This window comes from Halichoerus grypus, chromosome 6 (assembly GCF_964656455.1).
Source record: "Halichoerus grypus chromosome 6, mHalGry1.hap1.1, whole genome shotgun sequence".
NCBI classification, from domain to species: domain Eukaryota; kingdom Metazoa; phylum Chordata; class Mammalia; order Carnivora; family Phocidae; genus Halichoerus; species Halichoerus grypus.
Window position 1 is genome coordinate 71,354,022 of NC_135717.1, and position 27,683 is coordinate 71,381,704.

At 40.9% G+C, this 27,683-nt stretch overlaps 1 protein-coding gene and 1 long non-coding RNA gene across 11 annotated transcripts in view; one reads left to right on the forward strand and one right to left on the reverse strand.

The window, feature by feature from the left end:
• The window catches only part of NRP1 (neuropilin 1), a 140,202-nt gene that overhangs the window by 107,942 nt on the left and 4,577 nt on the right, over positions 1–27,683 (reverse strand). For all 9 annotated transcript variants that reach the window (XR_013449046.1, XM_078075352.1, XM_036118607.2 and 6 more), the window contains one exon: positions 27,281–27,455. Coding sequence is in view for 8 of the 9 variants with exons in the window: in XM_078075352.1 (XP_077931478.1) it covers positions 27,281–27,455 (175 nt within the window). In the remaining variant the exon portion in view is untranslated. The remainder of the gene's footprint in view (positions 1–27,280; positions 27,456–27,683) is intronic.
• On the forward strand, positions 3,539–11,696 carry LOC144382106 (uncharacterized). Of its 2 annotated transcripts, XR_013448516.1 has the most exons (5): positions 3,539–3,663; positions 3,920–4,015; positions 9,287–9,483; positions 9,810–9,863; positions 11,289–11,696. It is a non-coding gene; the product is annotated as an uncharacterized LOC144382106 (long non-coding RNA). The 2 variants fall into 2 exon arrangements; XR_013448517.1 differs by lacking the exon at positions 3,920–4,015.

The following is a 27,683-nucleotide window of genomic DNA, read 5'->3' on the forward strand; positions in this document are numbered from 1 at the left end:
TCAAGATCTTGGGATCCCCTAGAAATATTTTTTTCAGCTGGTGAAAGGGAACTGCAAGAGAACCTATTTTCAGCCCTGGTCCTGGGAGCAGCATGTGGATGTCACATTAGACTTATTTCTGCCCTGACTGACCAGGGACTTACTGGATGGACCACCAGAGATGCAGGCGGGCCTCCTGCAGTCTCTGCTTCACCAGGACATGCTGCCCAGGCTGAAGGGAGTCTGGGGGATCTGAGGGACCTGGCTGTGTGCAGGCAGCCCCCACCCTTCTCCACAGCCTCTGTCCATTCTTCACAGCCATCCTTCACCCTGAGAAAAGCCTGATGAATTTTCAACCTCGTAGTCGAAGGGCCCATTTAATGCCCTAACCTTATGTCATGCCTAATTCCCAAGATCCCAAGTGCTTTTCAGTTACTGCCCAGGAAATAAGTGCATTAGGACCAGTCATGCAGTCAAGGGCTCTGGGATCTCCTCCGGTCAGCTGGAAGGGAACACAAGGTCCCATAATTCAGTATCTGGTCGGGTATCGCAGACCGTATGGTGGGTTGGCATCAGAAGGACCTGGCTTCAAAGCCTTGTTCTGCCACTTCAAGTTCTGTAATCTTAGCCAGAGCTTTTACCTTTTTTATGCTTCATTTCTCTTTTGTGAAATGGGGATGACAGTACCTTGCAGTGTGCTTGTGAGGATTAAAGATACACACCCACCGTCAGGCACACCGTGGACACCACGTGAACAGTCGCTGTTTTTGTTATAGGCTGAGGCTGGAACGGTGCCAGAATGTAAACCCCATATTCTTCCCACTAATCAGAATACTCCTACCACCACCACCACTACTATTCACGAGCATTTACTCGTGCCAGGAACTTTGCTAGGCGCTTGCCCTCTATAATCTCATTGCGTACTGCGATAAACCCACAAAGGTACTATTTTTACGTCCACTTTGTCCTTAAGAGAAATGAGACTTAATGAGGTCACATTGCCCAAAGTCACAGAGTAAGTGGCTGAGCCTGGCTAAACAGAGCCGTACTCTTTCTAGAGGCTAAGCCGAACCTGCCTCATCCCCCACCACAGAAGCCTTGCCCCCTGCCCCCCAGAACTAACCTTCCTCCCATCCCCTGGCTCCCCCAAGCAGCGGTCCATCTGCCCTGCAGGCTGGGTGCAGCATATGGGCCTGCAGGTCAGAGGCCGAGGTGCTGAGACAGGTCTCTGTCTGTGCTGCTCAGCGGGATTGTCTCCCATCCTTGCTTGAGCGCCATCCCCCGTCTCTTAGTTCAGTATATCTGAGGCAGGGCCTAATTTTAGGTATTTTTTGAAAATTGCTGCAGGCAACTGATCTGAGGGGTGTGTTTGGTTAAGCAGCACAAACAGATCCTGGTTGGCTTGATAGAGCCTATGGGACTGTAGAGCCGCTGACCTCTCCCTTTCCCCCATCTGAAATCTGTGTTATTAAATGCTAATTACCTAAAGAAATACGTGAAAAGGAAAAGATTACCTGTGTGACTTGGAAAAGTCACTTGAGAAAGTTCACACTCTAAAAAATTTCCTACTGTGTCCTACTTCCTACCAAATGAAGGTGAAGAACTTGACATGACTTCCAAGATGTCTGCAATCTCCACAGTCCCCGGGGCTCCTGCGCAGCCTGCTCCCCCTTTCCTCCACCATGGGGACACCCTGTGTTCGTCTCAGTATTGAAATCTTTCCAATGACCAAATAACGTCACTCCTCTAGGTTTGCTTTCACGAGGACAAGAAAATACCTTCGTCCTATTTCCATTGACCTACAAATGAATAAAACTTCTACCCATTTTGAGTGGCTACCTGGACTGAGGATGATTAAGTCAGGAATGCCAATGTCCAGAACAACGCCCATCTGTGTCAGGAAGAACTATTTTCAGGTGCAGATCTGTCGCTGCCTCCGTGGGAACTCTGAGGCTCCACTCTGGGCAATGGCCAGGAAAGGATTCCAGAAGGGCTCCTACCTGCTGGCCTGGGCCCACCTGAGTGCCCCTGGCTTGCATGCCCTCCCAGGACACTGGCCACCTCCTTTCTGCGAGGTGCCTGCCCCATTCTCTCCTCCACATGAGCTGACCCAAGCCCAAAGCTGACAAATCATTTCCACACAAAAGAACACAAATGTTGTATCATTTGAATAAGTAAGGAGGCTACCCCCATTCTCACTGGGGTTCTGCCTGCAGTCAGGACGAGCAGCCTATCAGGGACGTGTGTGTGGGGAGCACTACATTTGGAGGGCTTGAAAGCCTCTTTGTTTAGCAACTCTGTCCTGAGATCACATTCAGGATTTTTCCTCCAGTCTGAAGTTAGGGAGGTAGATAGAGGGAGGCTGACCTTTGGAGTGGGATTTTCATAAAATAAATAAACTGGATGACAGCATATAAAAGTTACAAACCTCTTTAGAATGCCATATGTGAGCAACTTGTAAACAGTCCATAAATATCACCTGCTGGGTGCAAGTCAAGGAGGCTGATGCAGAATTCTGTACGAGCACATTTTCTGCACCACGGAGCCATCTGGTAATGACAATTTATTCTCTAGTTGGCATAGGACTACAATTATAAAACATGTTACTACCGACTTCTGTCTGGAAACAGATGATCGTGGCTCATCCTGTAGTGCGGGGTGTAGAGCTGGGTGGGTGTGGCTCGTGGTCACATGCAGGCTGGGTGGAGCCAGCAAAGGGATTATAACATTAGTGGGGCGTTTCGTGGACATCCCCACTCCACACGGGGGATTTCAACGGCCACTACGGCCGCCGCCACCACCACACACACAGAGTTTTTTGAAGCAAAAAAAATTGTTCCTTTCATAGTAATGTCTACGCCATTTTATTAAAAAGAACTCACAAACATCTATGGCGTTCTTGGAGAACAGAATGTAGAAAAAGCATAGTGAATAAATAGCAACCTCATCCTTTACATACTTCTTTTATTTTTGATCTCCTAATTATTCTAGAATAATTAATTCTACGAAGGATAATAAGGTCTTTCCCAAGTTCCATCTCACATAGAAATTAACAATAATAAAAAGACTGTAGTTTGATTGTGTTTTCTCCCAAATAGACTTAGCGCAGAATCTCCATGCGGGGCCGGGCGGCGGGGGGGGGGGGGTGGGGGGGGTGGGGGGGTGGAATCAGATTTCTCCAAAGTGGAGAATAATGTGACAAAAAAAACCAACTGAAGGAAAGGTGGGCTAATGGTTGTATTATTACAAACACGTACAAAATCTACAGACATATTTTAATGCTATTATCCCCTTCCTACCTAACACGAACATTTCCAATTATACTTTTAATCAAGAGTTCCCTCTTATGTTGCTGCTTCCTGCCCTTCTGGGTTCCTATGATATGTAGTTTCCATCCTGGTCTCATCCTGTTTGCCCCTTTGCGTAAAAGCTAAGGAGCCTGGCCCATAACCTGCCAAGGCTTTTCAAAGGCCCCAGAAGTCTGTAAACAGGAAAGATTTCCTCTGAGGCAGAGGGCCCCTCCTTGATCAAAAGATGGCTTTTGGATAAGGACTTCCCCCCAGTTCTTAGCCATTAACACTTTGCAGATCAGACGTTCTCTTGGAGGGCACATTACTACCATCCACGGCAGAGGGGCCGGCATCTTGCCAGGAGTGCAAGGGCCCCACAGAAATTGCAGGAAGGGTAAGTTGCAGCTGCTCTGTCTGTTAATGAGGAGGTGGGGCCAGGAGAAAAAGCAAAGATTTCCTCTGAGCCAGGGCTGGGGCTTGGAGCCCCCTCCTGGTTAACATTTGGGGAGGGCACTCCCATCAGACCTGTTCCCAGTACAAAGGGGGACAGAGAAGTTGTGTGAGGGGCTCTGGCAACCATGGGGACCCCAAAGGTTGGAAGTAAGAATAATAACTCTAAACATAAAGATCGCTTTTATCCCTGTGATTAGCAAGTGCCCTGAGGCCACTTCACAAGTGATTTTGAGAAATGGGAGCACAGTCAATGACTTAAAAGTTGGAGACGTCATCCCATGCAAAAATTCCAGGTATGTTTGTTTGTCGAGGAAACTTTATTACTTTATAGTCACAGCTCCCATTTCTAAAGTTGAGCACCTCTTTGTCCAAGGCGGTTAACTAATCGTCCCTCTGTAATTTCATTACGATCCACCAATTTCAGGCAAAATTGGTCCCTCCACAGTAGCGATATTTTGCATTCCTTTCTAGTTAATCTCACCTGTGTGAGAACCTCATTATGTAAGAGTGAAGTGAGAGAGAGCAATCAACACTATCAGTTATCTTCTTTCTAAATTGGGCAAATAGATCAAAGTGTACCCAAACAAACAAACATTTTTAGGAGACCTTCTTTCTTGTATTGGTCTTATCTATAGAACTCATTCTTCTTTTTAATTACCTGACAAGAAAAACGGGCGCTTTGAATTCTTATCGCACATTCCTGTGTAACACTCGGCTGGCACTTACAGACGGCCTTGTTTCGTTCGCTATCTCATTACTGGGATAAACTCCATCTTCCGAAAGAGATGATAAACTTGTAAATCCCAAGGTACAATTCTTTGTCTCTCCCTTCCAGGCTTCGCAGCTACTACGGATCAGTAACAATTTCACGTTTCTCTACCTCATTTCATTTCCAGTTGACAATGACTGGGGCCTTCTTTCATGATAATAGGGAAGTGAAGCGAGGGTGGCCAAAACTTGTGGGCCTGGGAATGGATATTCAGTTTCCTCTCTAAATGAGAGGTTGGTAATGTTAAATGTGGTGGAAGCGGCTGGAGAAAAAAGGGAAAGTTTGCCCACACAACCAAACTGGGTAGCAACTTAGAAACCATCTCGTTTACGCACCCGTTACGGCATTTGCCGTCTGAAACTGTATAATATCCGTTTACCAGTCCTGTCTCCCCCATCTGCTGTGACCCCTTCTAGGACAGTGAACGAGGCATTATTCATCTTCCCGCACCCAGGGCTGACTGTGGTACTGACATATGATACACACCCCTGCCTTTTTGTTGTTGTTGTTGTTGTTCCTGAATATGATCAAACAATATCGGCATGCTGATGAGAAAGAAGAAATGAAGATTCTGATTTTTTTCAAATTTTGAGAGTCTGTCTTCCCATCAAGATATAAACGGGGGATTCAACCAAATCGTATGACGGAACAGGTATTCCCTGTGTGATGCTCAGCTGTTCTTGGGAATGAAAGGTAATTTGGTCAACACATGAACAAAGGCCGAACAGTTGAAAATAACCGAAATCCATTATAATAATTAGTTTAGGATTTGACCCAAGACATGTTTTCACTGCAATACTTTCTATTTTTGTCTTCCATTTCCTCTCCTTTCACTGATACACTTTTCTTTATTTGAATCGAACCTCTACCCCCAGAAGTACTAAATCATCACTGCAAAAAACAGAAAGCTAGGAGAAGAACGGGGAAGAAAACAAACGCCACCATAAGAGAAACCTGGTAGCATTTTGTCTTCCACGAGGTCCTCTGTCAGCCGTGTCTGTCCTGCTCTACAAGACCCCTCCTGGCTGGGATGCCTTTTATTTTTTTACTTATTTTTAACCAATACTGCCTCACTGGTTCCGTTGCTCCTCAGCAGCCAGGGGCACAGGAATCTAGAACACGATGATTGCCCCGTTGTGATGCCATTATCCAATTCGAACTTAGCTCTGAGATAAGTTGTGTCTTTCATTATGTGCTCTGGGGAATGAAATGAAAATGACCCCATCCAAACCAGCGGCCGTGGGGTTGGCACTCAATCTACTCATCTCCATTTATTTGTGGGCCCAATTCAGTCCAGGAATGCATGGCACTCCTCACGGATGGCAGCAAGCCATTACTTGAAAGCTTCTGGGGTAAGGGGAGCTCACCACTTTATGAGACAGTCCCTCACCAGAGTAGAAATGGAGTAGAGAACCATATACTTTGAATCTAAACAATGAAAGCCAAAAAAAAAAAAAAAAAAAAAAAAAGCAAAAGCATCCATGTAACCAGATGGATTTAAAGTAATGTAAAGAATCAAATCAATTCTTTGTCATTGAAGAGTGATTTGCTATAGAACTGCGCATCATGATGGGGGGTTCTGCCAGGCTACAGACGGGCTCTCTGAGGCATTACCATGGCCCAGTACACAGCTCACAGTGGTAGTGGAATCGGTGATTTAGGGTGACCTCGCGATAACCCCGCCTGAAGATTGGCTGTCATGTAACAACTATTATAAGGCCTGAGTTGCATTTGTACAAACATATATAATGTACTAAAATCATTTTTTTTAAATGTGTAAACCTTTCAAGTTGAACTAGCTCAAGATTGAACCTATGTTCCCAGAAAGTCATATTTTATGAAAGTTAGGTTTGTTATGGGGTATTAGGACTAGAATTTCTACCCCTCAAGATGACACAGAGTAAGTTCTCAGCCCCTGAAGGACTAGCTGCAAAAGGAGTGCACGTATGCCCAAACAACGAATGATGAATGTACACTACCTGGACCGAACAACAAATAGGAAAAGCAACACAGACGAAGAGGAAGCACGAATGGGTGAGGAGATCATCGTTCTGGGAATCAGGAGAAACAAGTTTGTACCACAGACCCATTCCCTGGGCAAGTCACTCACTTTCAAAACTCCAGTTTCTTCATCCATCAAACAGAAGGGTCGGAATATAAATCTGGGGTTACCTTCTTAGCTAGCTGCCAAACAGTATATGTGTTTATAACGTCTGCACATTTTAAAAATTGTGTGTTAGGTCTAAAAGCTTATGATGGGAACACAATTTGGGGTCTTCTAGCAAAAAAAAAAAAAGTATTTCTAACCAAAATTGTGACTGTAGCTGTTATACATATATGGTGTGTGTGTGTGTGTGTGTGTGTGTGTATGTGTGTATGAGTGTGTGTGATGTGTGCAGGGAAGTTATTGTTTATATTAATTTGCTAAGGTCAAATCCATTTTTTTCCAATTCTTTGTTACTTGCTTGGGCTCACCGGCAAACACACTTCTATTATTGGCAGAGAGCTGTCTGCATCTAGCTCGCATTGTTTCTCTAGCATAAATAAAAGAGACAGAAACAATGAGCATAAAACTACTGCTGGACTCAGATGTGGTGTTTACCAAAGCAGCTGCTTTTGCATTCTTGAGGTCAGAAGGGTATGTATGTGCACACACACACACACACACACACACACATCTACGTAAGATCTGATAGTCCCTGAAAGCAATTTCCTTCATCCTCTATTTTGCCATAAAGACTAATAAAATATATATCATCCCCTTGGTCAGTTTACTAATTTCCTTGACAGATAATTGCTAATTATCTATGACACAATGACATTATTGAGATTACACTTGGTTTATTTCCTTTGTTTTACACCTTTGTTAAAGGTAGTCTTTTAGCTGTTCCATAAAGGGTCACCTAGGGAAAAGCAATTGCATGCTTAACATCTGGGAAAATATTCCCTGTTTGGTAGGTTTCATGAGAACAAAGTTATCTCTCATAAGATTTTTTTTTTCTTCCAGCATCAGATTTGTTTTCCTAGGAATTGTGCAGTAATGCTTGTATTAATGAGTGATGGAGCCCTTGATTGAATCAATATTGAGTGAAAATAGTTTGTATACATAGATGTGACTACTTTCTTGCGAGTTAGAGTGAATTCCTCAAGAAAGCACACTGAGAAAAGATACAAGGCAGAGCTACAGATGCCTAACAGAAGCGAACAGAAGCCTAACTGTATAGACTTCTCCATAGTCTACCTATGTTAGAACAACAGGCTGATTCATAGCTTCCTTGCTTGGTTTCCAAATTGCCTTGCAACAAAAGAAAATTTACTCCCTTCCCTAGACTATAGTTGGGATTCACAATCCTATAAGCTCAAATTTTTACAAAGGGAACACTTGCTCCCAAATCTTGCTGGTGACAAATTTAGATCTTTTCATAGCATGGCAGAATTTTCAATTAAGACAGGGGTTGGCAAACTATGGCCTATACACCAAATCTGTCTGACTGCCTGTTTTTATAAATAAAGTTTAATGAAACACAGCCATGCTCATTCATTTACTTGTCTAGGGCTTTCACACTATAATGGAGGAGCTGAGAAGTTCAGGTTGAGACCATCTTGTCAGCAAAGCCTAAAATATTTACTATCTGATCCTTTTCAGAAAGTGTGCCAATTTCTGATTTAAAATAGCAATTTATGGGGCGCCTGGGTGGCTCAGTCGTTAAGCGTCTGCCTTCGGCTCAGGTCATGATCTCAGGGTCCTGGGATCGAGCCCCGCGTCGGGCTCCCTGCTCAGCGGGAAGCCTGCTTCTCCCTCTCCCACTCCCCCTGCTTGTGTTCCCTCTCTTGCTGTGTCTCTCTCTGTCAAATAAATAAATAAAATCTTTAAAAAAAATAGCAATTTATGTCATACAAATATCAACTTCTTTGAAATGTAGATGTAGTTTTAAAGTAAATGTCACCGACTTCCCCTATCCTGAGAATTACCCTCTCACATAAGCCGGTAATTTGTATCAAGAGTCTTAATACTGTCCTTATTGTTCAGTTCAGAAATCATACTTCTAGAAATCTCTTCTAAAGAAATTCTCAAAGATACATAAAGATATTCATAGAGATATCATCTCACCATTATTGTTATTACTTTTAATTTTGAGTAATTGAAAATATGTCCTAAGCAGTTTGATAAAAATTATTATTTTGCAAAGATAATGTGATTTATAAAAGGCATGTTTTAAAACTACTTAAGGGCCTAATATAATACTTAAAATGTAATTTTAAGAGAATAATGGTAGGATAAAAAGTGTCTATCTCAACTTTTTTAACATATGCATATTTCTAGATGCAAAGAGAAAAGGCTAAAAAAGATAAACAAAACGAAGATAGTGTTATCTTTGAGTGGTATGATTATGGGTGACTTATTTTCTTGTGTTTTTCCCCCCAATATTTATTCAAAGGAAAAATATGAGGCCCAATTCCATCAGACATAGAGGCGACCTCAGTGTGATGCGTATGTCTCCATAAAAGGCCTATTGTGTAAAACAGAATGTAGGGTTTGCCAAACCACAGAACAAATCTTTATTTAGAACTATAAGAATGATAACATATATTTTTCCAGTATCTGCAAATCTTGAGTTTCAAAAATTGATTCCATAGAATACATACATGAGACTTTTTTTTTCAACAAAGGAATTAAATGTAAAACTTTATTTCTGATAACTCTGTGCTCAAGAAAAATAAGTCGCATGCGTTTTAATTTAATCAACAAAATGTTTGTTCCAAATAAAACTCTTCTCTACCATTCTGTGGTTAGCCTGTCTCCGGAAGAGGCCCTTCTGTATACAGATTAAAGATGGAGATCGCTACCACGTCTTTTCAAGCCCGTGGGAGGCACTGCAGTATACTGTGCTATTCCTCGCCAAGCAGTTTTCTCAGATGCACTACCGAAGGCCACTGCTAATCCATACTGAACAGATTTGCCATCCTACACAGGGCCACGTCACAGGTTTGGTAAGTTCATCCTAGTTTTCCTTCTTCCATTAAGACGAAGTGGTCAAACCCATTTTTATCACCATTGAACTTGATCACGTTACTTCCAAAGCAATAGAATGTTATGTGTATATTTCAAAAGCATCTCAAAATGCCCACAATGGGACCTACCGTCTTGCTTTTTTACTAGTTATGTTGCTGGTACTATTGTTTTTTCAGGCCTGAAGATAGGGACACTGAGAGTCACTAACGCCCAGCCTCCGTCTCCCCTCAAATCCAATCACTGGTCAAGTTCTGTCCATGTCTTCTTAAGGCTATCTTTTCATTTCTGTTTCTATCACCACTAGCTACATTCAGGAGATGGATGGGGGCCTTTCGTGGAAAGAGTTGAAGATGGAATGGTAAGGGAAAGCATTCTGCTCATTTATTTAGTCATTAATATTTTTGTTAAAGAATTATTATTTTTATACTAGGGATATGAGGCAGAAAAGATTTCCTATAGTTTCCTTCTGTCTTCTGTTTAATTTGTGCCACTTGAAGAGCCAGTAAAATGGTTGCCGAGACTATAAACCAACTCCAGAACATGAGACCTGACTGTGCTTGGTTCCCACTGAGAGATTCCTATATATGAATCACCCAGAGGCCGTATCCCCAGCAGCCCCTCTGAGCCAGCTCTGGGAAACATATATTGTAAAGCAACCCCAAATCATCCTGAAGCTTTGGAAGCCACATGTTCACTGTGTCCTTGTCCACTGCTTCCTGAGGCCTGTCACTCAGGGCCTGCTGGAGAGTAAAAGAGGATGGACTGGGATCCATAATTATAGACAAAGGAGCCAAGGCCTGAAGCGAGACCTTGCTAGCCAGTGCCGGGTGTGGAGAGTTTTCATGTACTGGTCAAGTATTTAGGGCTGGAGATTGAGTGAACTTGGGAAGCAAGAGTAGTGGCTGAGGGTTGAATTGTAGAACGTCTGGAACCCCAGCAGAGGTTACAAGCAGAGAGCATGAGCAACCAGAAACACACGTGACATTCAACCAACAATTGCCTCAGCCAGATATTTTTATATACATCTTGTTTGGAGTGAGAGTCAGGTCCCAGAGAGACTGGGCCTGTCTTGGTACTGCAGATGAGGATAATGAGGATCAAGCTGGAGGGCACAGGGTGAACACAAAGGACATCTCCTGACAAACAGCTCTCCTTTGTTTATCATCGTCTTTCTAGAATGTAAGTACCATGAAGGCAGGGGATGATGTCTGTTATGTTCACTGCTCTATCACTAAACAGTAATTGGCACATACTCTGTGGTCAATAAACACTTGCTGAATGAATGAATGAATGAATGAAGTAGCAGGCAACAGTTGAGGTATTCAGAGGAAGAGTTTTGGTATCCAAATAAACAGTGCTTTGGAAAGTGCCTGAATTTACCTCAACTTAGAAGTTTATAAGTTCTGAATTTATTACCATATATTTTTTTTGAGTATACGTGGTGGTGGATGTTGAACAGTGACCTCAGTTCATCATCATTCTCAGGGCCTGTATAATCAGAATCTACGCCAAACCCTGAAACAACATGGGTAAGAAACATGAAGGGCTTAAATCTCTAGGTCCGTCTTAGGAAAGATGTAGTGACAAAAATAATGGGGGTTGACAGTTCAAGTTCTTTTTTTATTGAGGTGTTTAGAAATGCTAGACATTTTCCAATTAATGCTGGGAATTAGCTAAATAACTTTAGCCTTTGTCCACCATTGATCATTTGCTTTAATAAAAATCTGGCTCAGGAGGACCCAACAGAGGTGAAAAGTACAATTAATACATTCTTTCATTTCAGGTCCTGCTTGCATTTGCATCTCGAATGACTTGGATTTATTGTTTTAAACCAAGTTTCCTGCCTGTAATAGGATCATTAATAGAGCCCTTCGTTTTTATTGGGAACACATGCATGTTCAGAAGTGCCTAGTCACATGTGCTAAGGAAAGGATACAGATAGAAGGACAGCACACTTTAATCACATCTCTATCCCCTTTCAGCCTTTGGCAAGTTTCTTTATCTTTATATGTTGTTGGTGATTTCACTTTAAAATGGATCTGGTACGAACAAACAATTTCCCAAGGATGTGTGAATTAACCAGTGGTTATAAAGAGCTTTGAAATGATGATGTGCTATCAATGCTAAATCAAATTATGAAATTGCACCTTTGCAAAAATGCTATTGTGGAAATAAATGAATCTGAACATTGTATTTACAGTGTGATTTGCCTCTGAAATAGAATATTCATAATGGGCCCCAGCAGGCGACAACAAAGTGCCATCTTATCTCCTGTTGATAGACCACAATTTCAGAAAATTATTTTTACAATGGCATCTGAATAAGCTCCTTAATTCAAGACTGTTTTACAAATAGATGCATAGCTTATTACATAGTTTACGCTGCTTCTGAGACATAAAGAGTGAGGTGGGATTCATTAACAAAATCGCTGTTGTCATTCCTTTGTATTTTTTCCAATGTAATTTCTATTTTTTACAATCTAATTTTAATAAGCTATGCTGAACAGAAAGGTAAGGTAGAGCTACTTCTGTGTTAGTGATCAAATCCGAGTTTTGATTAACACTTAGGTTATCATTTGCAGTTAAATTATACCTTGAACTTGGCCTGTGGCCCATCTAGTTTCAAGAATAAACAGCTCATTCCTACACAGAATTTCCACTGCTTGCAAATATCATATTTAGTGACAGCAGAACAAGAAACGAGCATTTCTGAGGACCACATTCCCAGTTCTTCCAAATAACCGATTAGTTAAAATAATCCCCTGTTAATGGAGAAGATTAAGGTCAAGGTGGGGAAATGGGCAATTCCCTGGAATAAATGTTGCTGAAATAGAATCTAAAATGTCTGATAAAATTTAGGGGTAGAAAACTGACATAAAAGAGTGTCTCGGAGGAAAAGAAATAGTAAGGAAAGGGGAGGGGCTATTTTGCAAAAGGCAGGGAGGGTCTGAACTGAGCTGGGGTAGCTTAGAGCTAAGAGAGACAAAAGAGAAAAGGTGTGGGGGGTCTTGTCAAAGACAAAGGAAGGACCAGGGATCACGGTGAGACTAAATCATCAGAAAAGACGTCTTTGGAATATGCTCTTATGGCAACAGGATTCCCCTGCACACACAGAACCCTGTTAAATTAGAGGCAAAGGGGCTGAAAGCACAGAACCCACCTCTCGTTTCACAAATGACGAAATGCAGGCCCAGAAAGATGAAACAGCCCACAGTTATATAAAGGCTGAGTCACTTCTGGAATTCAGGATCTCGACGGGATCCTATAGGCATCACACATGAAGGCCACACCGTTAGCTAAGCAAGTCTCCCAAGGGAATGATGAACGTGGCCAACATGGGACTGGCACAACAGAGAATAAATCAAGGGCATGATCAGGCAGCACTTCTGCCTCTGCCCCAGCTCATTTTTTACCCCCACGGAAATGCAAGAGTTGATCATCTAAGTCATTCTGTTCCCCGGTTGCGGACAACCTGGAGATGGGAGGATGGGGGTGTGCTGTGGGTTTCTAGACCAGACAGAGAGAGGAAACATTTGGAAGTAGCCCAGAGCACTCAGTACAAGGTAGTAAGAAGTACAACATGAGCTGTGGTGGTAGGGATGACTGAGTACTGTAGATGTAACCCTGCACCCGCCGTTCTTCATCTCTTCCTCCTGGGTGGACACCAGTTCATTGTGACACACAGTTTTAGGAAACACTTAGGAAACATTGGGATGGTGTGAACCAGGGGAGCAGCTAAAACCCCTTATTGTCCATTTCAGAAATCACCCCCTGCAGCAACCTCTGGGCTAGCTCAGTCTAGTATCTCCCCAGAGTGGTATCTTCATGTAGTTGCACTAAGACTTGGGGCTTGGTATTTACCTGGCAATATGGACTAACATATTTACACCATTCTGCACACTATGCATCCTGTGTTGACTTCTGTCCCGGACAGTCTCACTTTATACAACTTCCCCAGCAAGCCTGCTGTTAAGTTAACGTGCACGTATTGGGGTTGCCAGCTGGAATGGAACAAGGCTCTAAATTATTTGTGCTAAATTTATATAAAGGTGGCTTGGCCATGAGCCCAGATATGAACATACAATGGACAAAGTTTCCAGAGTAGTGACACAAAGTCCCGAGAGTTGTGGGGATGTCAGAAAACACTCAGCAATTAGGACATATGCCTGTACTGTTAATACATGTGATTTCTCTAACTCCAAAACAGATTATGGAGATGAGTATGAGACAGAAAGCAAAGCTTTCAGTCAAGCACTACCTCTGCCTATTTGTTGAGATTTAGCTAAAGCTACTGACATGTAGAAATCTTAGGTTTTTTTAAAATAAAGATTTTTAGGGGAAAAATGTAAAGTTGACTCCACTACCCACAAAAAGCAAGGGTTTACCATGTAAATGAGAAGCGTGCATTTTAATAGTCTGATTAAGTGAGAGCTTTTCCTAAAAAGCTGACTTGGTTCTTCCATGCTAGGTGAACACCCTCGAGAAGACTTGCTAGGCTTCAGTTGGTCCATTCAATTCGGAAATGTTAATTAAGCACCTATTATAGGCCAAACACTATGCTAGGCTCTGCGAGTGGTGGAAAACAATATCCTTCTCTGTTCTTGAGCACCTTATGAACTAGTTGGGTGAAGAGTAGCAGAATATTAATGATTATGACATTATGACAGGACAATATTTTAAAGAACATGAAAGTTGTAGAAACACGGTTCTTGGGGCGGGGGGTTGGAGGACAGAGAAAGAGAGATCACATTTAATTGGTCGTTGGTTATCAGAAATGGCTTTACAAAGGAAGCATTTCAGATGGAACTAGAATGATGTGTAACATTTTGACAGGGACACAAGGTATGTGAAGGGCATTTACTCTTCCCACATCTGTGAAGAAAACATTCAATGAATAGGCATGGGGTGAGAAAGCAGGGGTGTCTAAAGAACTACAATATATTTTGGCAAGACTATATCAGGGTGCCACAGGAGATAGACCAGAGGGACAGGACGAAGTTATGTTATAGAAGACTGAGAAGCACAGACAGAGCGGGGCAGGGAACAGGAAGCTCAAGGTTTTAAAAGAGGAAGAATCGAGAAAAGTCCGTTTATGAGGTTACTGCAATAGCACCAAGAATGGGTTGAAAAGTGTTAGGATTTGAGCAGTAGCAGTAGAAATGGAACAGAAAAGATAAACAAGAAGGGTAATTTAGATTTGTAATGTAGAGGCCTTAAACTGACAGCACCTGGGGGACAAATAGGAATTGGGAGACATTCCAGAGAGTCAAATTTGGATACACAGGAAAGGAAGGATTCAATAAGAGAAAGAGAAGGCAGGGGTGGTGCAAAATCAGATTTTTTCATTTGTGGCAATGGTCTACCACTCAGGCAGTCAACATTGTCTAGAATGGATTTGGAAGTTTGAGTCCAGTGCTTAGGTCAAATGTAGGGTTGGACCTAAATTTGGGTATTATCTGAGCTGAGTGGCTAAGATCAATAAAGCTATTCAGGGAGAAGACATTCAGGGCAAAGGCAAAACCTTGGCCAATGCCTGTCTTTTAGTGTTAGAGGAGAAAGAGAAAGTCCAAAAAGAGAGGTAGGGAGGAATCCAAGATGGTGCAGTATGACAAGATGCAGGGAAGAAGAAAGCTCCGATGTATAGAGAGTAGCCAATTGCGTGTAATGTTGTACAAAGGGTGAAGAAATCAGGGTCAAGGCAAAGCCAGTGGTCTGGACATTAGAAGAGTAATTGGAATGGAACAGTTAAGCAAGCAGTTTCAGTCAACTGGAGGGTACAGGAATGATGCTGAAAAGTTTTAAGTGAGAAGGTAGAGTGGTAGAATGTAGATGCTCCTTTCAGTACCTGTGACGGTAATGGGGAAGGCAGAGGATGAAATATTTGTTTGAAGGGTAACAAGTTCCCAGGAGGACTTCTTTTACTCATGAGTAGGAAAGTCCCACAGAATCTCTTTGACCCGAGGAGGCCCACAATGGTCCCACGAGAAGGAAAGCAAACCCTTTCTGCTTGATGAAGTAGCTTTTCATCATAGTCACTGAGACCCTCCTCACTACTGGGAAATCCATCCCAACCAGAAATGTGGGAAGGAGATGGCAAAGTTAAAGGACCTGGGGTCACCAGAAGTGGAGGGAAAGGGACGAGAATGGGATGGACCATCAATTTAAAAACATGTATTTTCGCAGTTGCTTTTCTCTATGGATTTATAATACAAAATCCACCTAATTTCCTCCTTCTTGCACATGAATGTAATGGCAGAGTTTTGGTTAACTGATGGGAAAGGACTGGCATCCTTGCGGTAACAGCAACCATGATCCTGGCTCCTGCCTTACATAAAGTATGGACTGCTTTACCATCTGGATGTGCCAAATATATTTATAAGTTTGCAGGCACACTTGAAGAAATTATGATTTCTTTAAAGCCATTAATGCTATTATCAAGTTTGTGACATTGAGATAGTATCTTCTGTGGGACTTTTCCAGAAACTCCACCCATCAGGAGTTTTAGAAGATGGCAATTATAACCCACTTATCCAGCCAACTTATTATACAAGCATTCAGAAACTCTTGGTTGCTGAATACACGCTGAGCATGAGATACTATCTGTTGCGGACATGTGTGGTGCTTTTGAAATATTTATAAGTGCCTCCTCCTGAGGATGCAGACGTTATTGTTTACAGTCTGAACTTATTTTAAGGAACAAAACCTGCGGATGCACTTCCTGTTATAGTAATACCTAGGCTTTATGTAACATATTTCTTTTGTATTCATAAGATACTTCCACCTTCATTATGTCATCAACACTGTGTCACTGAGATAGGTAGGGGAAGGAAAGCATTTTTTTTCTTCAAAAAGAGAAGGAAAAAGATGAACTGAGGCTGTGTCTGCGCTGTGAGGGTCCATCAGAGCCTGATGCTACATCCTCCTGAGCTGAACTGGTCGACACTGTCAAAGCCACGGTATTCACAGCACCATAACCAAACTGTTCACAGACTGTGAGCCAGCCCTCCTGCCCGGAATCCTGCCTCACAGATGGGGATGACGGGCAGACATGCAATTATGATCCACACGCCCCTGATCCTCACCAGAACACTTTTCACAGGAGCTGCTAACAGAGTCCCCTGACAATCAGAAATCCCCAGCTCGAGTTAATGAACTAACGCACACACTAGGTATGAGGCTAGAAGAGCTAAAGAAGGAAATGAGGATGTGTCTTAAAGGACTGAACCAAGATCACCTAACAATTACTCAGGGACAAAGAAATTGGCAGTGGAATAAAGGATAAGGAAAATGTAAAACTTCTTCCTTAAAAAAGGGGGGGTGACTGGGTGGCTCAACTGGTTAAGCATCTGCCTTCGGCTTGGGTCGTGATCTCAGGGTCCTGGGATCGAGCCCCACATTAGGCCCCCTGCTCAGCTGGGAGTCTGCTTCTCCCTCTCCCTTTGCCCATCCCTCCTACTCGTGCTCTCTCTCGCAAATAAATAAATAAAATCTTAAAAAAAAAAAAAAAAGAAAAATCCAATCAGTGCTAAAAACCCCACTCTTCCCTCTGCCCAGGGTCAACAACCTTCAATGAAAAATAAAATTATGGGCTACCCTTTGTAGAAGTGAAGAAGCTGCTAGGGCAGTTTTAGTGATGATTTGGCTCCCGTGGAGCCGGGGCTAAAATGCGTTTCAAACATAGACAGTGGAGGGGCAGCGGGCTGTACGCGTGGGGAGCCTGCCCCTCCGGCCCGGCCCCTCCTGCCTGTGGCTGTGGACTGAGGCTCCAAAATCCCAGTTCCGATGGCTCTGACTGGGTAGGTGGGGATGGAGGAGGAGGGACCCAGACAGATTTTGAGAACACGAAAATGCAGCTACCACCTCTGTGTCCAGGAAGTGGCTGGTGTCAAGTCTTTTTGAAGGACTGGCGCTCAGACCAACTGACCACCCGCTTGAGTAGTTTTCAGAATTGCCCCTTTTGCTCTCCCTTCACTGAATTTTGCTATTGTCTCCTCCAGACTGCCTACGGTGAACCGTAGACTCTACTTGGCTCAACACTGTTTGCTTCCCCTCTATTCTTTCTGGTCTTCAATCTCGATAAAACTGTCAGCTGTGGAGGCCCATTAATCTAGTGCCTGCTATGTGCAAAGCATTGTGGGGACTGATATAAGTCAGACATGGTGTCTGCCCTAAAAGAGCTCACCACCTAATGGGGAGACCAACCCTTACCTGTACAGTTAGAATGAAGAACCTGGGCAGATGGGTGGTCTGCGAGAGCCGCATGCATAACAGCCTCACTGTCGAATTCGTGAGGATTTGCCATTTCTGGTGGCTGCCATTTTTTCCAAGAGTGGATTGATCCAGAAATTGAAGTTTTCATATATTTTAATCATCTTTTTTTGTGACCATCTGTGTTACAAATAAACGCTCACTTTCCCAAGTTATTCAAGAACGGATGGGCAGGTCTGAACTGAGAGAAAAGGCCAAACAGCAGCCTCATTTGCCAGGTGTTGCTCCATCTAAAACAACATCACCCCAAGTGAGTGGAAGTCAAGCAACCGAGCTTGGGGGGCTTTGTGTCCTTTATTTTCTTTGAGTCAAGAACGTGTTCTTTTTTTCTTTAAATTTGGGAAGTTAGTGCTTTTAATTAAAAAAAAATTATCTCTGAAGGACTAAGGTTTTGACCACATTTTATTTTTTTCCATGCCATTTCAGTGATTGCTTCTACTGCACACAATACCTTCCCAGCTCGTAGCATCTGTTGGTTGGAGAGTCAAGCAAGAAGTTGGAATCGGGAATATATTGCCTGGCCTTTGCCACCTCTGGCTGTTCTAAAGAAATTTAACAACTTGAAGAAGGAGACATTTAGCGTCTTCTTTCAGCCTGGGACTGGCTGCTCTCTCCATGACATGCCAGTCACTCACAGAAGCAACAAGCCGTCACCTCCAACCTGGCCGGCTGATTATACAAGTATCTGACCAGATAAAAACAAAATACTCTGGAGCATCTGTTTCTTCTCAAAAAACACTCTTCTGTTTCTCATAGGAATCCAGTGCCTGAGCAAACATTCTCCCTTTTAACCCTTCAGAGTCATCATGGCAAATACAAGTATTGAAATTTTACAAACAGGGGAGATGTGGGAGAGCAAAACTTGCCTGACATTTGCCTGAGATGAAGTCAACGAGCAGTACTTGAAAGACAAGGTGGCCTTCTGACTTTGGGCAGTGAGGAAGCGCAGCATGCAGCTGGATCTCACACATCCCTCGAACCAACTGTATAAATCGAACCCTTGTGCTGCCTGGTTATCAGGCTTTAAGTAAATATTGTGTTTGTATGTGCTTTGTGCTTTCAAACTCCATCAACCAAAGGGACTGGAATTTAGATATTTTCTGCTAGGATTTCATCCCCAGGTTCAGGCAAGTTTTTACTGAGTGGAAAATCACCAATTGGTTGGAAGTTTCTGTGCACAGTTTTTAGCAGTTCTTACCTAATCTGAACCGAGAGTTTAAAAATTAAGTCCTTCCTCAGAATGAGTTAGTTTGTATTCAAACTTTTGTGAGGTCTTTCATAGAAGAAAATGGCTGTTTGGATACCAGATGAGCTGGCAACACTTCATAAGAACTTCCTCCTTCAAAAGGCACGTCCCAAGCCCCATCAGTCACAAAGGTGGAAAAATAACTTGGTGCAGCTGCTGAGCGTTTGGGCTCAGTTGATCTAACTTTTCTAAACCTCAGTGCTGCCATCTGTAAAATGGGGATGACAGGAAGATTGAGTGAGATCATGTGCACAGAGTGCTTAGTGGGTGTCATGGAGGGCATAGACTGAGGACCTGACAGGAAGAACCAGCCATGACCATTCCTTCCCAAACACTCTATTGATTACTTAAATTAAAGGAGAAAATTAAACATGGTGGCTGAATAAGATATAAGATGTGTACAATATAGACCTAGGCTCGAGCGGGAAAAATAGTTAAGTTAAAAGGCAATTGAGTGGAGAGAAGCCAAAAGATTATTTTTCCTCTCTGCTCTTCTGCAGAATTTTGTAGAGTTCTGAATGAAGGAAGTTCAATTGCTAAGCTAACTGCAAAGACTAAGTGATTTCAACCATAAGCCAGCATAATGTGTTTGGCATGCTTCACAGCCAATCTGAGAGTCATCCTGACCTCATGCCATCCCTAACTGACCTAGATACTAGACACAGTTCCATCAACCACAGAAGAGCAGGAAAAATCTTTTTTTGGAGGTGCTATGTTCTGCCAAGTCACTGACTCCTACAATCAGGATTGATTACAAACACCCAATTAGAAGGCATTTGGAACCTGATCTGAACACTAATCTTGTCTCTTGTTCTTCTTTGGGCTTAATGATCAGCCTTGATGAATAACTACAACGGCAATTAGTTAAGTTTATTTTGTAGCCTCCTTCACAAGCACACACACACATGCACATATGTGTTTGTGTGTGTGCTTCTGCTGGAGTATGTCAGCATGCAGGCAAGTATCAAGTTTTATGCTGGGAAAAAAAAAAAAAAAAAGGAGCTGCGAATATGCACGCCGGCTGAAGGCATATGTCTCACTTGGATCAATTTTTAAGTGTCTGCTCCCCAAGTGAAATCTGGTTGGAAATGCCATGCACATGTTGATTCAATTTGATAAGATTTCAAGTAACCTTCTCTTTTAGCTTCTCATAAAGGTTGCTTCTTTTAAATTACAGAAATGCCTAACACACAGCAACCTTGTAATGCTCAAAATTCATTATGATCAAATGTGATTGCTTATAGTAAAAAATAATAAAGGAACATTAATTTTATTAAACACATGGGGTTTTGTTCAAATTAAATAAGTGCTAATAGGGAAAAATATCAAAAGGAAGAAAGTAGATAATTATCTGCCTGAGTAGTAACCACGGATGCTGCAGGTGGTAGCAACAACACTGTCCAGCAGTTGTTCTGAGAAGGGTTCATTCTCATCCAATCAAAAGTTTTTTTAATTGAATTGAGCTTGGTGGTGGTTCCTCCCACATTGCCCATGTTGGGAAATTACTTGAGATGAAAACCAACAATGAAAAACTGAAAAATAAAGCAAGGGGAAGATTTTTCTGTATTTGCCTTGCATCTAAAACAAGCTCTAGATCGAAAACTTTGTGCGTATTTTAACATTCCCATAGTATATGTAACGAATACAAGATATTTCTACAGTAGTCACTGAAAAACATTAGAATACACTTCAGTATGACTCTTTTTTTTTATTAGAAAGGGAATGGTATTCATTGTTCTATCTCTATGCCAAAGAGTTTTACCACATTCAAAGGATAGTGCCTACAGATTTCTAAGACTATAGTTTAGTTTTGTCTCATTTTGAAATTTATAAAAATGGAATCACACAAGTTAGGACAGTAGTCGTCCTTGAAGCCAAAGGCTAGATGAACATAAGGGGGATTCTTTGTAGGAAGCTGGAAATGTTTACTCTGGATTGGTTATGTGGTTGTGCTCACCTTGTAAAATTTTATCGAACTTTATACTGTGTGTATTTTTCTACATACATCTTGTACTTTAATTAAAAGTACATAGACTTCCATACTTAATACAGAAAATGGAGAAATATTTTGGCTTAAAATACTCACTGTTTTCCATAAAACAAAGACTTCATTTTGGTCTAAGTGATACTCTAAAACACAGGACTGGGACTAGAGTAAGGCACTTGCCTCAGATACAAAAAGCCAAAAACTCACCAATCAAGGTAAATAATATTTTAACACAGCATTTTAAAAATTAAAATTAATGAAAAAACCCATGCTGAACAAAGTAAAAAAAGAAAGGATGGAAACAAAAAATAGTACTCAGGGAAACAAAAAATGGAACTTATATTCCCCAAATTGCCAATAAATGACAAAGTGACCACTGTATAATTCAATTTGTGAAAATTATCAGATCTGAGAAACTAATGGAAGATTAATTTTCATTCAGTGAGTTTATGGTCTATGAAAATAAATGAAATGACCAGTGTTTCAAAGTTTGTAATAACTTAGGTAATTTTATTTTATTTATTTTTTTATAACTTAGGTAATTTTAAAAGTAGCATTAAAGAAACAATGTGTGATTTATTCCAACAAAATTCCAAAACTTGAATATCATCTCATTTAGTTAAGATTTTCTTGTAATTAAACTTCATGCGAAGTTCCAAAAGTGAAACCTCCCTTTGATTGCTTTGAATTAGGAAAAAAACACCTATTTTTGGTCCCACTAAGAAGGGATTACACATCTAAGTTATAGACAGAAAAGCATCTGTGCCACGTTAGCCTGTGTCTTGGTGAAATCCTACAAAAAGGCACTGACAAATCAGGCATTGAAGTCAGGAACCAGTGAGTAAGAAGACCACTACTGAGCTTTCTCCCTCCAATACTACCACCTTTTTAGACTCTTTCTGGAGCTCCACATTCATTTTCTTAATGTTTTTAACCCAATGTCTGTGAAATTTTTATTGCTCCCCAGATGATGACATCTGATCTGAATGTAATCACACACCTCTTTGCTCAGCGGTATTTGTCACAACCCATTATAAATTATCATGCTGATAGTTTGCATTGCTGGGAAACCGGAAAAGTTCCATAAATTCTAACTACTGTATCAATGACATTCTTGTTTATTATGCAGATATAAACTTTTATGAGATTCAAGATGTCTGTGTTACCACCGAAGAAAACTATCACTGAGTAAGATCTAACTAGCTCAATGTAAATGCAGAAAACCATTTACAGTGCACAATGAACATTGCTTTCTGAAAAACACCCAGCAAGTTGCTTTTTTCTTTCTTTTCTGCTTGTAACTGTGCTTCGATACTTCACAAGCATGGAGGATTTTGCTGGTGCATTCCTTCCACACCTTCTCCTTCAGAACATTCTCTAACCACCTTTTATCAACATAACAATAAAACCAGCTGGTATTGCTACACATCCTAGCACAACATTAGCCCACAGACAGATGTTCTCCTGCCTGACTGATTGATTGATCGATACCACACTATGTTCAATAAAAGAATTCAGGGAGCTATAATACTATGTTTTTGATGCTTATTTGTCATGAAACCTGACTCATAATGGAACCTGGAACATAGATTGTTGCATTTTAAAACTATCAGCACAACCTGAACATTCCTCTTCCCTAAGGAAATCATGCCCCTTGATACTCACTCTAAAAACTTTTTGTAAGGTTAGGTTCATAGTTTGTTTATTTATTAGGTCAGTCTTCATGATCTTCACATGAAAAGTAGTAACTGTGTACATTTTACTGTATTGTTAAAACTATGAAATAATTCTTAATTTAATTATAAATAAAACAATACAAATGTAAATAAAAATAAAAATTCCTCCCAGAATTCATCTATTTAATTACTCATCCATCCCTAAAGAAGTTGTGGTATATATATACAATGGAATATTATGCAGCCATCAAAAGGAATGAGATCTTGCCATTTGCAATGATGTGGATGGAACTGGAGGGTGTTATGCTGAGTGAAATAAGTCAATCAGAGAAAGCCATGTATCATATGACCTTACTGATATGAGGAATTCTTAATTTCAGGAAACAAACTGAGAGTTGCTGGAGTGGGTGGTGGGGTGGGAGCAATGGGGTGGCTGGGTGATAGATGTTGGGGAGGGTATGTGCTATGGTGAGCGCTGTGAATTGTTCAAGACTGTTGAATCACAGATCTGTACCTCTGAAACAAATAATGCAATATATGTTAAGAAAAAAAAAGAAGAAGAAGAAGATAGCAGGAGGGGAGGAATGAAGGGGGGGACATCGGAGGGGGACACGAACCATGAGAGATGATGGACTCTGAAAAACAAACTGAGGGTTCTAGAGGGGAGGGGGGTGGGAGGATGGGTTAGCTTGGTGATGGGTATTGAAGAGGGCACGTTCTGCATGGAGCACTGGGTGTTATGCACAAACAATGAATCATGGAACACTACATCAAAAACTAATGATGTAATGTATGGTGATTAACATAACAATAAAAAAATAATTACTCATCCATCTCTACACTCCACAAAAAAATCTGTTTACTTGGCTTTTAAGGATGTTTCTCAACAAGCAAATGTGCTAAGGAATTGATTTCTTAAGCTTTCACATGGTGGAAGTTGACTGTACAAATACTGGACGGTTTTGAGAGAAATTGCTGGGTGTATTTTATGTAGGTCATCCCATTACTGGATCTATATATTTAGTTTGACATATGCTTAAGTTTCATATTTCCAAATGTTCTAACTATCACCAAGTTGTTCAAGATATCATAATAGCAATGATAACTTCTTTTGAGGGAAGGTTTCAACTTTTCAAAAGGCTTTCGTATCCACTACCCCATTTTATCTTACCAATAACCTGATTACATTGGTAAAGCAAGTACTTTTTATTGCTATTAGACACATAATATAGCTGAAACAGGGAGTGATATTAAATATCTCCAATAAGACAAACAGCTTGATCTCAACAGGAATGATAACTACAAGCTTGCTAGCTCGTTGGATGTGGTTTGTTGTACCTAATTTTGTATTATCTCAAATTCCTTTTATGGAAGTAGCCTAATGTAAATTACAAAAAAAAAAAAAAAAAAAAAGCCCCAAACCCACTAAAATAAAAACAAAAACAAAAACGAAACTATGCTTTTGCACATTCAACATAAAATTTTGAAGTCTATGAATTTGTTCTTCCAAGGGTTATTGGTATTTTCTATTTTTGTAGGGAATTTTAACTTTAAATTAAAGCTGTGGATTCTTCTTGCAGACTTCACGAACGACTGTAAGAATTGTGCCCCATTTGTAGAATCTCAACTGCAACCTTCAACAGTGACCAGGAGTCATGTGGACCAACCCGGAAAGATAGTGACAGCAATGTCTTCAGTTGCTCTTCCTCTATCATTTTGGAATTTTCATTGATAAAACAATCAGATAGCAACACTTCCAAACATGGCAGAAAAATATTTTCTATGCCATAATCTCCATTGACTTCATCAGGCTAAATATATCAGCCTTCTGAGGCTGGCCAGGAGATGGCACCTTCAGAGAGAACAAACCCTCCAGTTGCTAGAGTTAAGAAACCACTTAACTTGGTAGCCTTAAAAAAGTCTCACCAGCGGAATGACAGAAACAATCTTCTTGCCCACATCAGTTTCTTGAATACCATGCTGATATCACTAAAATTGTCCCTTCCTATAAATAATAATTATCCTTTTTCTTGTCATTTTTCAAAAGGAAAACTGAGGGGCACCTGGGTGGCTCAGCCACTTAAGCATCCGATTCTTGATTTCAGCCTGGGTCATGATCTCAGGGTCCTGGGATTGAGCCCCACCTCGGGTGCCATGCTCAGCGTGGAGTCAGCTTGGGATTCTCTCCCTCTGCCTCTGCTCCCTCCACCCCTGCCCCTACTCATGTGTGTACACTCCTTCTCTTTCTGTATCTTAAAATAAATAGATAAAATTAAAAAGAAAAAGAAGGCCTCAAAATGTTAAAAGAAAGAAAGAAAGAAAGAAAGAAAGAAAGAAAGAAAGAAAGAAAGAAAGAAAGAAAGAAAGAAAGAAGGAAGGAAGGAAGGAAGGAAGGAAAGGAAGGAAGAAAGAAAACTGAGAAGGTTCCAATTCCACCATACTCCACCTCACATCATGATACAGCAAATAGTTATTGAAGACTTACTGTGTGCCAGGCACTGTTATAAGCACTTAACATGTATTAATTCACTCAACTGGCTTCCCCGGTTATGTGCTGGAACTGGCTTGCACCAGCTCACAAGAACCCATCGCACATGTCTCTTTAGGACTACACAAGTACACAAATCTGTGTACAGTGACATCACATGGATAGTTTGAAACTGGCAGTGGGAATATTTACACGACAGGAATTGGTAAATATTACAAATGAGGTCTTGAACCACCCCCTTTCAAGATCCGGTCATTCAGCATTGACCAGCACACCACTGCTAGTGACTCCTGATTATTCTGAATTTTTGAACTATTATATTATACACAGACATGGTCACGACTCTCAGATCAGGATTTAGTAGACATGAGTTTACTAAAATGTAATGGCACCTTATCTTTGGGAATAATGTTATTACTTGAGTGTGTTTTACGTTGAGTTTCTTAAAAATATCTTTTAGAGAAATTTAAGTATTGTCAAAAAGCAAAAAAAAAAAAATAAAACAAAACAAACTAAAATAAAATGAAAGAGAAAACAAATCTCTAGGTTGTCTAGGTGACTGACATTGTAAAATCACCATACAGAATATCGTCAACAACAACAACAACAACAAACTCCCTGTTTCCTAGCAGTCACTGAACACTATTAATGGAAACTTTCATACAAGATTAAGAAGTCAATATAATGCCCTGAAGCACAGAACAAGGATTAAATTGGAATCGGCATAATTCTATTACACTGTAGTGTATGCTGATTATTTGGAAATTGATCGATGAATATATGCTAATTCTCTACGCACCAGAATGTTGAACTAACCAGATGACCTCATTTCCCTGCGCACAAAACACTAGTTTTACCGCACCAACTCAATAGGTTGTTAAGGACCTCCTACAGGTGGGAACCTTTTCATATCATTCTGTTCTTCCCTAAAAGGGCTATGTGTTTGCAAATAGAACACTTTTAATAATGAATGTCCCTGCACAATAATGTTTATATCCAACGGAACTTGTAACCTATTTACATTGTATACAGTTATATCAAACTGACCCATTTTCAAACTTCGGAAAACATATCAGTCCCTGAGAAACACTTTGGAACTGAGATTTAAGTAGATTGTTTTCCTTTGCTAAAACTATTTCTATATCCAAACTTCATTAAAGATAGATATTCAGGTTCAAGTGTCTGCAGAATATAACCTGTGCAGGTTGGCAGAATGGGGTAACGTGGGCAAGACAGAGACAGGTGGTCTGCTTGGTGTCCAGAGAGAAGAGCAAACCTGGATCTGAGTGGACTGCTTGCGCCTGCAAAGTTAAAATACGTTTTCCATACTGTGCAAAGCAAAGCCTGCACAACTAGTACTTTCATATAAAGTGAGGAAATATAATTTAGGCTGTCTCTATAGTGAGAATGTTTTCATAATAATAATGAAATCCGACATAAATTGATGCTTAGTTACTTAACAATAGAAGGAGTTAGCAAGACTAAAGCTGATGGATGAAATATCAATTTATATTTGAGCCCCATTGTATTCACTGTGCATTAACAATTTTTTTTGCGTTTTCCATTAAGACTTGCAATCATTAATCTACTAAAAAAAACCCTCATCTGACTTATACTATATGCCTCATTTTTATTCAATGACAATTTGTTTTGTCACGTCAAACTCAATAAGATACAGTCCTTAAATCACAAAATGTGTCACAGATTTGTTAAAAAATATCCAACCTCACCATCTGTTGATGCTAGTAACCCACAATATTTAATAAAAACTCAAGCGAAAGTTTGGGTTTCCATTCTTCCTCTTTTCAGGGGAAAAAAAAGAAAAAAAGCACATAGACACATTTCTTAACAAAAGAGTTCTGAAACCAAAAGTGTTAACAGGAAAAAGAATATGAGGGATTATACATTTCAACATAATATTCCTAGTTTGGGGAACTCAGAAATCGCTTAACATAATTTAATTTCCATACCATTGACATATGATCTGGCCTAGATTAGAATCCCTCCTGGATTCATTTATACCCCATACTGTACACACTGACTTTCCCCCTTAGACATCCATGACCACAAGATGGCGGTGTGGTGCCCTGTTCAAATACTTTCTCACTTACTTGCAGTCTCTGTCCTCCAAATCAAAGTGAGGGTTGAAGTTGATCATAATTCTCTGGTATGGGTCGGGAGCCTGAATCAGCCATTCACATTTTTCACTTGGATGATAAGAATGAGGATAACCAGGAGACGTAAGGTACCCGGGGCTTTCAATTTTTATCGTATCGCCACACTTATCTGTAATAAAAATAACATTTTGGTAAATCTTTCCCTGACAACCACTTAGGTATTCTAGCTTTATATATAAATTACTGGTTATTATTCCATAACTTTTTAGGGGGAACTCCCCGTGGGTCCTTCAGGTGGCACTGATACAACCCTGCCGCCAAGGAACACTCTTTGATCCCAGGAAGGTTAGGTCAGGAGAAAAGTAGACTGAGATCTGACAGGACTCCACCCTTACCC